Source organism: Xenia sp. Carnegie-2017, unplaced genomic scaffold, assembly GCF_021976095.1.
Source record: "Xenia sp. Carnegie-2017 unplaced genomic scaffold, XeniaSp_v1 HiC_scaffold_19, whole genome shotgun sequence".
NCBI lineage: Eukaryota > Metazoa > Cnidaria > Anthozoa > Malacalcyonacea > Xeniidae > Xenia > Xenia sp. Carnegie-2017.
Genome location: NW_025813481.1, coordinates 11,823,773 through 11,838,659, shown reverse-complemented (window position 1 = coordinate 11,838,659; position 14,887 = coordinate 11,823,773). Strand labels below are relative to the sequence as shown.

The window sequence follows — 14,887 nt, the reverse complement described above, 5'->3', positions numbered from 1 at the left end:
AATGACAGAAGTTAAGCCTTACATTCCAAAAAATGATGACTTCTACTTGCCATGGCAGTTTAGGTATTATTCTTTTTTAACAATTAAAATCTTTGCTAGTCAAACCTCAATCCAAGCCTTCCTGTGATACAGATTGAAGCAAAGATTTTTAACACTGTGATTGAAACATTCAGCATTATTTTTATCAATAGTTGAGAATAAAGGGTAATTGTAGTAAGTTTTGGCATTTTGAAAGAGTCCTATAAAGGTCAGCAGCCTTAATAAGTTTACCAGATTTTAATCAATTGAGAAAATTAGTGACACAGAGCTACAAAGGAAATTTCTAAAAGGATCTGATCAACAAGTACAATAAATCAATTATTTATTTTCAAACTCAAACATACTCATTTCAATTGAATCACGACTGAAACCTAAATACCTTATAGCTGTGGAAACGCTTCTTTTACAACTACAATCGTTCAAAGGCATATATATAAACCTCATCATAAAAATCACTACTTAGTATCTTCTTGTTAAATAACAAATCGGCAAGCTGGTCGCTCGACTAACTCGACGACTCACTCAATATACCTTTTACGCAAAGATGATTTTAGTTCGCACAAAATAACTCTGTCTTTATTCAAAATTCCACATTTAATGCCCTTGACCATATCATTACTTACCATAGTGACAGTAATTTGTAGAATAGTCCGACTATTCTACAAAATTATAGTCCACCAAATCCAAACAAAATTTGCTGATAGAATACGATACGCTTGACTTTCAAATTGACGATCTCCCCCGGTCGTGAACAGTGCAAGTGAGTGAAGGAATCATTGACTAATAGAAAATATAGTGCCAAAGTAGTCCGCAGCCCCCCGGTAATTTACAGCAAATGAGTCGCGACAGGAGTCAAGAATAATTAAAATACGCTTTTGCTAATCAAATAAATGGATATAGTCACAAGATGGTGCGAGATTTGTGCGCTTAACCGCTGCCTCCGCAAACAAAAATGGTTTTTAAATACTAACTTTAGATAAAACTAAACTGAAATTTGGACTTTGTAAAAAGGAAAATACGTAATTACTCATCATTATGGTGACCTTGGTTCTCAAAATAGAATAATTATTTTTTTAGGAAAATATACCTGAGCCGCATGACTCTCTTGACATACCCTTGATACGCCCATGAAAATAAGCTTGACATATGTGCCAGAAGAATAAAAAAAACACAACATAACTAAAACAAAGAACGTAAATCATGAGTGATTTAGTAATTTATATGTTTTATACTTCATATTAGTAATAAAAGAATGTGATGCATGAATGACGAAGGTATGATTGTAGCGCGTAAATGTCCTTATTAAGTATCTGCAACGTAAGTTGGCATAAAGATTAAGGTTTATTTACGCAATCTTGGAGTAAGTCAGTATAGCTATTCGTCAAAACACAAAATTTCAGGCATTGAAAAGCCCCCCCCCCCGAAATAAATTTCATTTTAGCATTTTTTGGAACGCCAAGGTTCAATACTAAGTATTCTTAAAACTAATTTTATTTGTCATGTTTAGGAACATATTTTCTAAGAAACTTTGCACTATCCTTGGATGCATACTTTCACAACCAGACAAAGTTCTTTTACGCTTTTTATTTTAAAATATCAAGCAAATGTAGTCGTTTAAAATGCTTATGACAAATACTAAAGCAACTTTAATGAAAAAATTCTATTAGGCATTGAAATCTACGAACTGCAAATAATGCCGAAAGATCAATCGCGCCAGCTTTTGTACAATTGTGCGCAGGTTTCTACTGATGAACAATCGACGCTTTCTGTCGAATTACAAAGAATAGTAGAAGAATTGTTAGAGCAATGCCGTGGACTCCCACTTGCCTTGTCGATCATTGGTGCTACTTTAATAGGTGCTCACGCTGAGCAGGATTGGCAAGACACTTTAGATGAACTTAAAAGTGCAAACTTACAACTAAGTATTAGGTCTAAAGAGGATCTTTTACCTGGTGAATATCAATATACAAATGTGTCGGCTGCTATTGATGTCAGTTTAAAACGACTCAGCCAAACGAATCGAGAATATGAAGAAAAGTTTTTCGACCTCGCCATTTTTCCAGAGGATACCGACATCCCATCAGACATTCTTGAACTCTTTTGGTCATCTGAGAACATTTCAGGGCGAAATTCATGCAGTGGCAAAGAAACAAGACACATATTGCGTTTGCTTGAAAAAAAATCACTCTTACAAAAAGGTCAGGATTTCACCATCCAAAAAGAACTTATTTATTATATTGTATAAGTCGTATCGAGTAACTTGCAAACAATGAATATTGATTAGTGGAACTTTTCTGTGAATCAAACAAGCCAAATTGCCTCAAAATAAAGTATACCTTTACTAGAGCAAAGACAATATTGCTGCAAAAAGGAGTCCTGAAAAAGGCTTTTTCATGGGAAAAGGAAAATTTATGTTTTATTGCTTAGCTTGTGGGAGTAAATCCTGATAATTTTTCTTTAATGTTGATCTTTAACCCTTTTGTATGTACCATTAATTGCACATTTCGTCTCTATATGTATAAAATTTTTAAATTTAATTACAGGACCTGTAATGGAAATGAAAAATAGCTATCGTGTCCATGATCTAGTGCTGGATTATGCTCGCGAAAAACTACGAAACGAAGATCCTTCCAAGCAAAGATCGGTGGAGGATGTTCAATGTCAGTTCCTTGACGCCCTACGTGAACAATGCACAGACCGCGAATGGCCGCGCTTCAATGGTAAAAGAAACTATTTTTTCAGATATTTACCTTACCATCTTCATTCTGCAAAGCAGTATGAAGAGCTCCAACAGCTATTCTTCAACTTCCATTGGCTACAAGAAAAAGCAAAAGAAACTAATCTGCCATCTTTGATATCTGATTTTCGATTTCTTGAACACCCCTCAGACGAAATCAAACTGCTTAAATCGTCGTTAATGTTGTCCGCTGATGTGATCGAAAGCACTCCAAATTCAATTGGTACTCAATTGCTTGGTAATAAATATTGTTGTAAAGTAAATGGTTTGAATGGTTACAAACATATAAATATTGTTGTGATAGATGAAAGCACTGTATTTTGTTTATCAAAGCCTGATAGTTTGTTGGTTAGAAAAAATGAATATAAGTGGGCTAAATTGGGCTTATACATTTACAAGTCGCATAAATAGTAAAATATTCCTGACTTTGTTTGCCAAGGAAAAACTCAAACAAAGAACACTGATTCTTTCAGTCCATATCATTGAGTAAAAAATGTATTAGAGCAATAAGGCGTAAAGTTTTCTTTATATATCTCCAATTTTAAATATAGTGAATGCTCGGGTTTTCAAGCTGCTATTGTCAATAAACTTAAAACAACATAATGCTATATATGCATTTCAAATGTGAAACAGCAGTTAAATTTTGACTTAATTTGATAAGGCGCAAAAAATATAATACTGAGTCAGAAATTTTACTTTATAATGCTACAGCTAGGGCCTTCCTGAGAAGGTTTATCACTGAGTGGGAGTAATTTTTCCCACAGACTGGCCAACTAACTTTTACTAAATACAACATACAACAAAACCTCGATTGTTTTCAAGGTCTACAAAATGACATCCCTTAAATATCTTAATTGTTAATTAATATTGCAGTAATGTAAACGTAATCACGTAGTATCGTTAATGCACTAAAGGAATATTGTTAAGATAGTCATTAACTAACATGCATTATTGCCTACTGTTAAGTTTCTCTTGATTTATACATCTATACGAAAGTTTTAGTCTCTCAACTCTTATTTACGCTGAATGCAATTCATCGGTAATGTGTTGTTTAGTCGTCAAACATCTTTTTTTCTACCGACTGCATTTTCAAATAAAATTTTGGGTTGTGTAACACCACCCTACACCCTCCTATATTCACGGCTTTGTTTGGCAAGGGTTTTATGTTTACTCTAATGTCATCAATCCTAAAATTCATAGTGCTTGGTCAGTAAATGCAGTTGAATGCGTAACGAATTGCAAATGTTTTATGCATTTTGTGTGAGCAAAAAGCTTTAGAATGACAAAACAATTGGACTTGTAAAGAAAACTTTTTGGTAAATGTGAAATATATACACTTTTTTAAATGACGTTTTGTTTTACAATATAGGAAGGCTCCTTTCTCATGTGGAGCAGTTTCCAGGAGTAAAAAAACTTTTAGGTAAAGCCAAGGAAATTTCCTCCACCACTTGCCATCTCGTTCCGTTGTTTTCATGTTTATCGGACCCCACAGGTCCGTTAATAAAGATATTTAGGAAACACTGTGACAAAGTTTTAGCGTTGGTTACCACCGTGGGTCCTTCTGGATTAATTGTGATCTCAGCATCTAAAGACTGCCTGATCAAAGTGCATGAACTGGAGACTGGTATGGAGTTAGAAGTGCTCCGAGGTCATACAATGGCAGTTTACTGCCTCGCGTTGTCGCACTGTGGAACAAAGCTTGCGTCGGGTTCTTATGATTCTACGACCAGACTTTGGAACTTAGACACTTATAAATTGCTATTTACCATGGAAGCTGAAGGAGGATTTGTCAATGCACTGGATTTTAGCATTGATGACAAATGTCTTTTTTCTGGTTCAAACGATGGTATGTTATTTAATTAATTAATCAGCCCCACTGCACTTAGTGCTTAGTTTGTAAAAGTTATTGACATTGTAAGTAAAACACATTGTAAGTTCGTTCAAGTATGGACACCTCAACTAGTTTTGTCTTTGGTTTCCTTCTTTATTGGTTTTATAAAATAACCTTTAAAAACACGGGCGCTGATTGGTCGAATGCTTAAAAATGTGTGTTGATATAAGTTAATAATGCACAAGACTTCAATCTCGCAAGAATCTCGCAGATTGCGTGATTTGTGCAGGAAATTTTAAGGGCGAAAATATAAACAACATGCCATTAAAACCAATACATTTATCTTTTAAACATTGTTTTCAAAAGGCTATTTAATAAACGAAATAGAAAACATATTAACTTGTTTCTATGGACTTATATTGGTGGTTTTCATGTGCGATATGCTAGTGGACTCCTTACAAAAGAATGTCATTACATTATCGAAATTGCTTGAAAGCACTCTCAACTAGTGTTCGTGCTGGCCACGTAATTCCTCGTTTCTCCCAAACTCTCCTGCGTGTTTATAAAGCTCTACATAGAAACTAAGAAAATGTGTTCCATTTCTTAAATATAATGGACAAATTAATGCAATATAAAATTTTATATCATCGTTGGATGAAGCCAAGTTTTAAATCAAAGCAATTCAAACTGAATTAGAATCGTCAATTTTTTGATAGGGAATTTGCGAATATGGGATGTAGCTAATGGGAAACTATTAGCTAAGACACAAGCACATGAAACGAATATGCATATTCGAGGCTTATGTACCACCAGAGATGGCCGTATGATAGCGACCGGATCACTTGATTATAACGTCAAATTATGGGATGCTTCTAAATTAAGTCACCTAGCGACATTAAAGGGACATACAGACACCGTTTATGCCGTAGCAGCTACTTACGATAGTAAAATGATTGTTTCTGCCTCTGGTGATAAAACTTTAAAGATCTGGAATTTGCAGTCATTTGGCGAGTTGCGAACATTAAAGGGACATCAAGGAGAAATATATAGTGTCGCTGTAAGCAGTGACTCGAAACATATAGTTTCTGGAGGACAGGATATGGACGTAAGGTTATGGTGCTTTCGTACTGGAAAATCTCTTTTTTGTTTTAAAGGACACAGCCAATCTATTAGGTAATTGATTGTAGAACTTGCTTCGACTGTGTCATGTATTTACTATGTTTTCATAAAGTGCCATTATATTTTAGACGTTAAGTTTTAACATTTCAGATAAACCTATTCAAATTACTGTTGTCAGCATTATAGTTTGTAATTTCATGCACATTCTTAACAAAATAGCTTAGTCTGCTATTATCCTATAACTATGGTAATATTTCCTTAAATAACACGACAATGATTGACATTATTTTATTTTAGATCTGTTATTATAATTTCGAATGGTAGAAAGGCGCTAACTGGCAGTCAGGATAAGACTTTTTGCCTGTGGGACCTGGATATCAAAAAAGATAAAAACGACAATTCGTTTCGTGGTCATTGTGAAGATGTAATGGATATTGCAGTCACACAAGACGGTTTGAACTGTGTTTCGTCATCTATGGATGGAACAATAAAAATCTGGAAATGTATCAAAGCTGAGGAGCGTTTTACTTTGAGAGGTGTGTGAATAGACCTTTTCAAGGCTATCGCAGCCATATTGCAGGGGGTGCAAAAACATTCGGCCGAGCGCGCGGTCACGCATGGCGTCCATATAAATTAGTAATAAATGCGCAAAAATTACCCTTATACATATTGGCCATTTCTTTCAAAAATATTTCTCAAACTCGTCCATTTTAATAGTTGAATTATTTTTTGCGACGTTTTATACATGTGAGTCCAATTTTGTGGTAATCAAAAAGCGGAAAGTTAAAGAAAACATTTGTTTTCTTTGAACAACTTGACCGTCGTTTGAGCGATGTTCTTGAGTTCGCAACACACGCACATGTCTACAGCAAAGTCAGCAAGTGTCACGAGGAACTATTCTATCTCTTATTAGTATTTCCAATTATTTGTAAAGTGACATTGCTATTTTTATCATTATGTATGGCGACTTAACAGCCAGAAGAAGAAACAGCCAAGTATTGAAATAAACACTTAAAACTGTTAGTCGATGGCAGGCCGGTGTGAAACCTTGCATCATACTCTCTCGTCAACTGTTCAAATTCCAAAGGGACAGGGAGTAAAGATGCCTCAGATTTTGCTGGATTTCCATCAAAACTTGAATCAGAATCCTCGGTGTCATAGGATTGATGAGGACGCTTTGATGTCGTCCATGTTTCTCCTCTACGTTTAAGCGGAGTCCTCGATTGCTCGTACTCTGATAGCGTAATAAAAACCGAAGGATAATCCGTTCCGCGGTTATTTGGGGTTCTTCTTCCCAAGGGAAAACATTTTGAGCAAATTAAAGTACCTTGTGCACCAGGATTTGGGTGAAAGTCATCGGCTCTGCTGTTTGCAATTTGTTTTCGCCAAATTTCAGCAAGTGCTTGATCTTTGGGCCACTTATGAAAAACTAAATTTTCTACGTGAGACCTCTTAACTTAATAATAGGGATAGCGTTTATCATTATCGCAATATCCAACTTCACAACGCGCATTTTTTAACATTTCGGCTATGACTGCTTACGGCTACTCGGCTAGTTTAGGGTTTAGTTCGTTTGACTTGGCTTATGAGATAACAATAAATTTTGCAGCGGACGTTTGGAATGCATTACCCCTTTCCATAAGAGATGTGTCCACCTTAAGCCAATTTAAGCGTGGTATCAAAAAAGCACTATTTTAATTAGTTTCGTTTTTAGCATGTTAATTTTCAAATGATGTAGTTTTATCTTCATGTTTTTCGATTTGTATTCTTTTTCTTTTTCTTTTCAAGTAGTTTTATTATATTTAGTTACTTTTAGAGGACCCCTTTGTAAACCACTTTTTAGTGATGTTGGCATCCTCAATAAAGATTAGCTATTATTATTATGAGTTCCGCACATTTGCGAACTCAAGAACATCGCTCAAACGACGGTCAAGTTGTTCAAAGAAAACAAATGTTTTCTTTAACTTTCCACTTTTTGATTACCACAAAATTGGACTCACGTGTATAAAAAGTCGCAAATAATAATTTGACTATTAAAATGGACGAGTTTGAGAAATATTTTTGAAAGAAATGGCCAATATGTGTAAGGGTAATTTTTGCGCATTTATTAGTAATTTATATGGACGCCATGCGTGACTGCGCGCTCGGCCCAAAGGTTTTGCACCCCCTGCAATATGGCTGCGATAACCTTGAAAAGGTCTATTTCCCTGTTCCTATATCCATTTTCTTAAAATTAGTTTTGCGATTTAATCTATGAATTGCACGAATAAAGAATTATATTATCGTTGTTTGAATACGGATTGGACAGTTTAAGTGTAAGTCATCCGCTAAAAATACTAATATAAGTTTCTGTTTGGATTTTCCAGCTTTTTTGAGCTAGTTTTTAACCACAATTCTTAATTTTGTGAAGGAAAATTGCGTTGTCCCTACCCAAGTCTAAACACCAAGGTCGTGGTTGAGGGGCGCGCTTCCTATGGCGAACTGTTGCCTGTCCGATCTTTTACTCCAATAATACAAATTTGTCAGCAAAATTACTATTCATTTCTTAAGACAATCAAATTGATTCTGCGTTTTTCTGCGATTGAATGCACCCATGTTAGCAATGTATAGGATTAATAATGGGTTGGCTTTGCTGCTGCTACAGGCGCAACACTCAAACCACTACACCTATTTTTGCCACCCTTGTCAGAGCAAGAATCGAATGGCGCATGGAAATAATCAACTAAGGAAATAAACTTTTTAGTAGCCTTAAATTTTCCCGATCATATAATAGGTTTCATGGATAGATACTTCTTTCATCATTTTCTATAAAGGTCTACGTGCATCAAAAATAAAATTAAGCATATTAATTGTTTGCAATCATGTTGCTTGGAGCACTCGTGTAAATGTCCAGTGGGTATTCCAGAATATTATACATAATGATCACTGTAGTGATTATTGTTCTTCATGAAAAGCTCAGCATCAAATGATGATGGTTTATTAGTTGCCTCAGCAGAGGTACTAATTATTGTTGCAAAGAAAGGATTAGTACACGTCTAATATTTCTTCTTAAATTGTGGACATGATTTGCATTTGACATGAACACGATGTGAACATGATTAAAAAGTTTTTTGTTTTAGTCATTTTTTTTCGCTTAAGATGCCGCAACAGTTCTAATAAAAGTATACGTCAAATGTTTACCGAAAAATGAACATTATAAAGTTTTAATATTTGACTTCTTGCTGTTCATATGTTGCAGGCCATACCAAAAAAGTAATAAATGTTTCAATCTCAAATAATGGCGATTATGTTGTTTCGCTTGGAAAAGACTCTTTGATCAAGGTAATGCTTATAAATTATCATATGGTTACGTTGCTTGCACAGTTCTACAATTTTCCCACCAGGCAAAAAAGTAAAACACGGAAACAATGAGAATTATTTGCCGTTGTTTTATGATGGCATTGTAACATATAAGACCTGATTTGATCAATAAAAAGTCAGACTTACGTTCATTGGTTTTAAAATATGTTTTGGCTTACTAAGTTGTCAGTCGGAACTTTACGATGGGTATTAAGTCTATTTAATGCAAAAAACATGTAAATAAATGTGAAATAAAAAGAAAGGGAAGTTTCCGTGTGAAGAGTTTTGTCCATCTTTAAATTTAAAAGAGTTCAAAAAACAGTTCATATCCTATGCATTATGTACGAAATGTAGATTATGATAATGAAGTGCTTCGGTTTGAAAGTGAACTTATTTTTGTAATTTGATGACATCTTAGGAGCTGCGGGATGTTACGTTTTTTATGCTACAATATCGACCATTGTATATAAATGAGCAAAATTTAGCTACTAAAACTTTTGTTCGAATGGCTTGTATTGTAATTAAGTATGGCTAAAGTTATGTAATATATCATTAACTTGTGACCATTATTCATTAATGTCAATTGTTGAGCTGGCAATATTGTAATGCAAGCTATGTCAGGGCTATAGAAAAAACGAAATCCAAGTGAATTTTTGATTTTTTAATTGTTTTTATGATTCCAAGTTTTCAAGAGGAAGTTGATATTCCGCCATCCACCTTGATTCAAATCGAATCATCAAGAATTCATAAAATTTTCAAGAGAATTAAAAGAATTTCGCGCTGTGACTTTTTGCTCATTAGCTCCACAAATAATATAACTAATTTTTTTTCATGACGTTTTTTCTCTCCCTTGTTTTTTTTTCTATATATGTAATTGGTTGATACATTCATTCCGTCTTTTAGGTTTGGAGTTTGATTGACGGCAAAGAAATTCGCGGAATCAGTGGCGATAAGCAATCACGTTTAGTGCGTTTTGATCTCGATAACAAGCTTGTTCTTATTGGCTGCAAAGATAACCAAATATTTCTTTGGGACTGGAAAAATGATGATAAGGCTAAACGCCTTACGCTGCCATCATACACGACCATGGAGATTGCATTTCAGGAAAACATGGCTTATACCTGTAGCAGAAACAACGAAGTTTGCAAAATCGATCTTAACTCACTTAAAGTAACTTTTGTCAGTCAAGGTCCTAACCCAAGTTGTATGAAAATGGTCGTTTTACCCAAAGGTGACGCCATTCTTGCTGGCATTGTGACAGACAATGTGTTCATATACTGGGAGTTATCGTCTTGGCGTGAAATCCGATACAAAGCTGACCATCCTCAAGATTCCGTCATCACAGCAATTGATATTACCAAAGATGGAAAATTTGTTTTGACAGGAAGTAGTTTAGGTACTATTTCACTGGTGAATCTTGGAACCTCTAAAGTGGTACAGAAGTTTAATAACACGGAGTCTGGTGAAGGCGTACGTTTGATTAGCATGTTGTCAAATGATCTCAGTTTTATCATTGTTGACGAAGCAAATCGAGTGGAACTAAGAAATTTCAGCAACAGCAGTGAAAAAGTACCACTAGGTTTGTTTACTTAATGATCATACATATTCAGTTGTTTAGCTTACTGTAGCATTTCCTCATTTTTGTTCGAGCACGGTAAAGTAATATATATATATACAGTAGACGAAAAATTATTATTTTGTTTAAATATCTGCAAAGCAAACACATTATTAAAAGTTTTAGAATGTTTAATAGGAATAATATTTAGTCTTTTAACAATTAAGGTTAAAATGCTTTTAAAAAAATATGCAAATACACGTGGTACGCACAAAAAATCTTTATTGTAAGTTGTGCTCTCTATTAGAGCACTCACTTGCAAACTATACAACAGCTGACATCATTTCTTTAAATAAGGAACTCAGTTCAAAGTTCTTGGTGACGTATTTGATAAATCTTAAACTAACGCATTCGCGCAAGAAATGCATGCAAACTATGAACAACGACTACATAAAATCAGTTTTAAGGCACTATAGCAAGAGTGGAGAAGGTCTATACATTGACATGCAGCTCATTTTTGTAAGTCGATTCTAAAGAAATTCTCATACATGTCACTAGATTAACTGATGAATATTTTTTAAAATAATTGTAAGACCTTTCTGCTTCCCAGCAGCTAGTCACTTCAGAAAGCGATCTCTTTAAAAGCTTCTCCGTAATAACCTATAGATATCAGAATAAAGTTTAGAGCGTGACTTTTTAACGTCAGTGTAATGTATATTGGTGACAATTAAAAAGTCTATATATAATCACTATTTCTGGCTTAAACCCATATAATCGATTCAGTTCTTCAAAGAGCCTTTTGTAAAACTTTTTTACGCGCTAAAGCATTAGCTTCGGAGAAATGTCGATCGAAAGAAAAGTAAGTCACGTTGAATATGACATGACTTAAGATGAAAAGAATGTACACGATAATTCGCAATTATCAAGACAACAACAACAATTGTAATAAAGTAAATGGTTTGAACCCGGGAGAATCGTAACAAACATGTAACATGTAACAACAATTGTCCTAACGAGACAAACATGTAACAACAATTGTCATAAGAATAACATTTGTTTATAATTGTAATTGGTCAATAATTATAAGAACAACATAATCATTGCATGTACCATATCGTTCTTTACAAGCAAATACCCCAACCATAAATTGCATATAGCTAAATTCACTGGGCTGTCATATTCTAAACACGCCAAATTTTTACGAAGTATATCATATTTTTAATAGTTAATTGGATTTCAACAATACTCGCATTATATCAATTTTTCAATTTAACTAGGAATCAGAATCGAATGAAAATTGTCGTTATTTATCGCACCGTTTTTGCTAGACATGTAAACTTCAGATGATAACTCTCCACTATCACTATTTCCAAGAGCTCGATCTTTAGTAAACAACATCTTAGTCCACCTCAGTGTAGACATAATTAAAGATCCACGAAGTATAATCCGTCGCTTAGAATGTTATTGTTATTATAGCTAAGAGCTTTAATATTTTTCAAATTTTGAAAGAAATTACTCAAGCAAAGCATATGGCAAATTATAGAAAACCTTCATTCGTTCATTGATTAAAATATTTCAGTATTCCCGCACTGATCTCGAAATTGATAAATTCACTTAGTGGACTCCTTTTAAGTTTGGAAGTAAGTCTGTATCTCTGTGATTGGTCAAAAGGCCTTTTGGACTTCCTTAAAAAAACTATAGCAAGTCAGGTTACCCCACTTAGAAGTCAAGTCACTTGTTTGTGATTGGTTAATATGCCTTTTGGACTCCATTGAGAAGCTTGAGTAAGTCAGGCTACCCGATTATAAGTCAAGGCACACGATTCGGTAAGATCTACCCTACTTTTAAAATTTTATTGTTTTTTTCGACAAAACTTGAATTTGAACCAAAAATCGTATAAAACTGAACTTGCACGATAACAGAAAAGCCTGCTATAGTGAGTAGTCTTTTAGAACATTAACGATCAAATTTCGAAATTCATTTGAAAATTGTGCTTGAATTTTCTGCATATTTTACGTAAGTCGCTTTACTTACCTGACTTATCCTAGATCCGCCACTGGACATGCAGAACGGTTATAGCTACACCACGGGTAGCAACTGGCAATGTTTTTGATGTGTAGAATTGTAATATATTATCGGTCTGTTTTGTTCTTCTCTTCGTTTTGTTGCCTCAATTTTGTTTTATTTCCTTTTAACTTGTCTGTATGGTATCCATAAGCTTTAGAGTGCAAAAAATACTTTAATGTATCGGTAATTGTAAAATTTTTTTGAAGAAATCGTGGTAACGGTGGTTATGGTTTTTATTTCAACCATCTATAGGTCAACCTGGGGCAAAAGTTAAATGCGTGTCACCTGTGGGCTTGCAATACATTCTGCTGGGTTGTGATAACGGAATTCTGTTGTTCTTTCATCATCAAAAGAACAATCCCACTGAATATCTGAAATCTGCTTTTAAAGAATCCGTGACCCAAGTTCAAGGTCACCCAAATACAGAATATCTTTATTTTGCCGCTGGAACACAATGTGGATCAGTAAAACTTTGGTATGTTGAAAAATCCACTCCTCCAAAACTAATTGAAATCTGGTCACACGATCAAGTTCACCAGTATCCAATAACAGCTTTGGCTTTCATACATGGAGCAGAAGACGTTCTATGCGGTTCTTATGACAACTTTGTGGTCCATATGAACTCCACTGGAGTCGTCCGCACGTACAGTTACAAGAGTTACGGGATTGCAGCGCTGCGTGTCGTGGAAGAGAATTTACTTGTGGCTGCTTACATACGTGGATTTAGTGTAGTAAAATGGCGTCTTAAGGAGGGAGAAATTCTGGAAATGTTTGATGGTGGAGCTGATAGAGAGCAGGTGTCACGTGCATATCTTGCACTTGAAGAAACTGTTAGTCATGAGCAACTATCAGGTACTTGCATTGAGCGCATTGTTTCCAAGGGATCGCACCACTCACTCTTGCATTGGGAACTAAAAACTGGGGAAATTATTCATCGCATGCATGGTCACTCTCATAATATTCGTGCTTTGGCGTTCATTCCTGGAGGGGAGTGTTTGCTGTCTGGCTCACGCGACAAAACGCTAAAAATGTGGAATTTGAAAAATGGACAATTGATGGAGGAGTTCCATTTTGAACATGATGTTCTCGCGATTGCCTGTGCTAAAAATGGAACTGCTTGTGTTGGATTGCAAGGCGGGCAGGTTTGCTTCTTGCGAATCAAAACGTTAGCAGCAAATGCTCAATAGAACTTATGATAAACTTGTCTTCAACAGCAATATGTCTTATATCATTATATAATCTTAATACATCAGATTACTATTATAAGTGGATCTAAAATCAACATGTTAGATGCAGCCTAAATTTTTTCTCCAGCTATTTTTTTTTCATTTAACACATTTAAAGGAAGCAGTTGTAAAATATTGAGATATAGTTGTGGGAGTAATAACTTTAGACGGTTTTCCCTCCAACTAATGAATTCATGTCGATCATCAACATATCACTTAAAAGTGCGTCGAATTTTTTTTCATGGTGTCTTTGATAAAGAGCTGCGATTTTTACACGATTTTAGCTTTAAACATTTCTTTTCTTTTTTTTTTATCGATATCAAAGACAAATGTTGTTATCCTTTCACTTGTATTCAACCGTCCCCAGTCCCATTGTACATATAGGTATGGTGGTTGTATATGATTATATCTTTTACTTTAGTCTCATTATTTCTTCAACTACTGCGATCACAACATGCTTCCATAGCTAACAATTCAAAAATCGTCTCTTTTTAAATTCGTATAAAATGTATGTATACTTATCTCATTTCATTAATGTAAATATAGTGTAGTTATAATTTAGCAACTAGCCCGTTTTAGGAGATCTCATTTAGATTAATATCTTTAATTATATTGAATACTAATTAATAAACACTTAAAAAATGTGGTTTTGAGAAATGTTTTGGATGTACTATGTAGAAATTGTCGGTATTAGTAAATGTGGTATACACAGATTTTCACCTTTAAACACACATAAAGTGTAATTTCAGCTTTAACTTTGAAGTTTATATTTTTCATGCAGAAATGGTAATAAAAAACTACGAACAGGAAATTTGATTTTCGAAAACTGAAACTGAACATGAAATTTGCATTGTACAACAAAACAAAACTTTAGTCCAAAAAAACGCAGAAAAAACAACATGAAATAGATAAGTCAAAGCTCTTTGGCTACATGGACACTTGATGTGTTTCAGTGTTTGCATTGAAATTTGTTA

At 34.5% G+C, this 14,887-nt stretch overlaps 1 protein-coding gene across 2 annotated transcripts in view; it reads left to right on the top strand.

Annotated features, from left to right (window-relative positions):
- The window catches only part of LOC124438807, a 31,359-nt gene extending 16,800 nt beyond the window's left edge, over positions 1 to 14,559 (top strand). For both annotated transcript variants that reach the window (XM_046989017.1, XM_046989016.1), the window contains exons 14-21: positions 1,707 to 2,237; positions 2,583 to 3,014; positions 4,146 to 4,622; positions 5,324 to 5,780; positions 6,024 to 6,262; positions 8,965 to 9,047; positions 9,969 to 10,644; positions 12,940 to 14,559. In XM_046989017.1, coding sequence (XP_046844973.1) covers positions 1,707 to 2,237; positions 2,583 to 3,014; positions 4,146 to 4,622; positions 5,324 to 5,780; positions 6,024 to 6,262; positions 8,965 to 9,047; positions 9,969 to 10,644; positions 12,940 to 13,874 — 3,830 coding nt within the window. In that variant the 3' untranslated portion in view covers positions 13,875 to 14,559. The remainder of the gene's footprint in view (positions 1 to 1,706; positions 2,238 to 2,582; positions 3,015 to 4,145; positions 4,623 to 5,323; positions 5,781 to 6,023; positions 6,263 to 8,964; positions 9,048 to 9,968; positions 10,645 to 12,939) is intronic.
- The last annotated feature ends 328 nt before the right edge of the window (positions 14,560 to 14,887 follow it).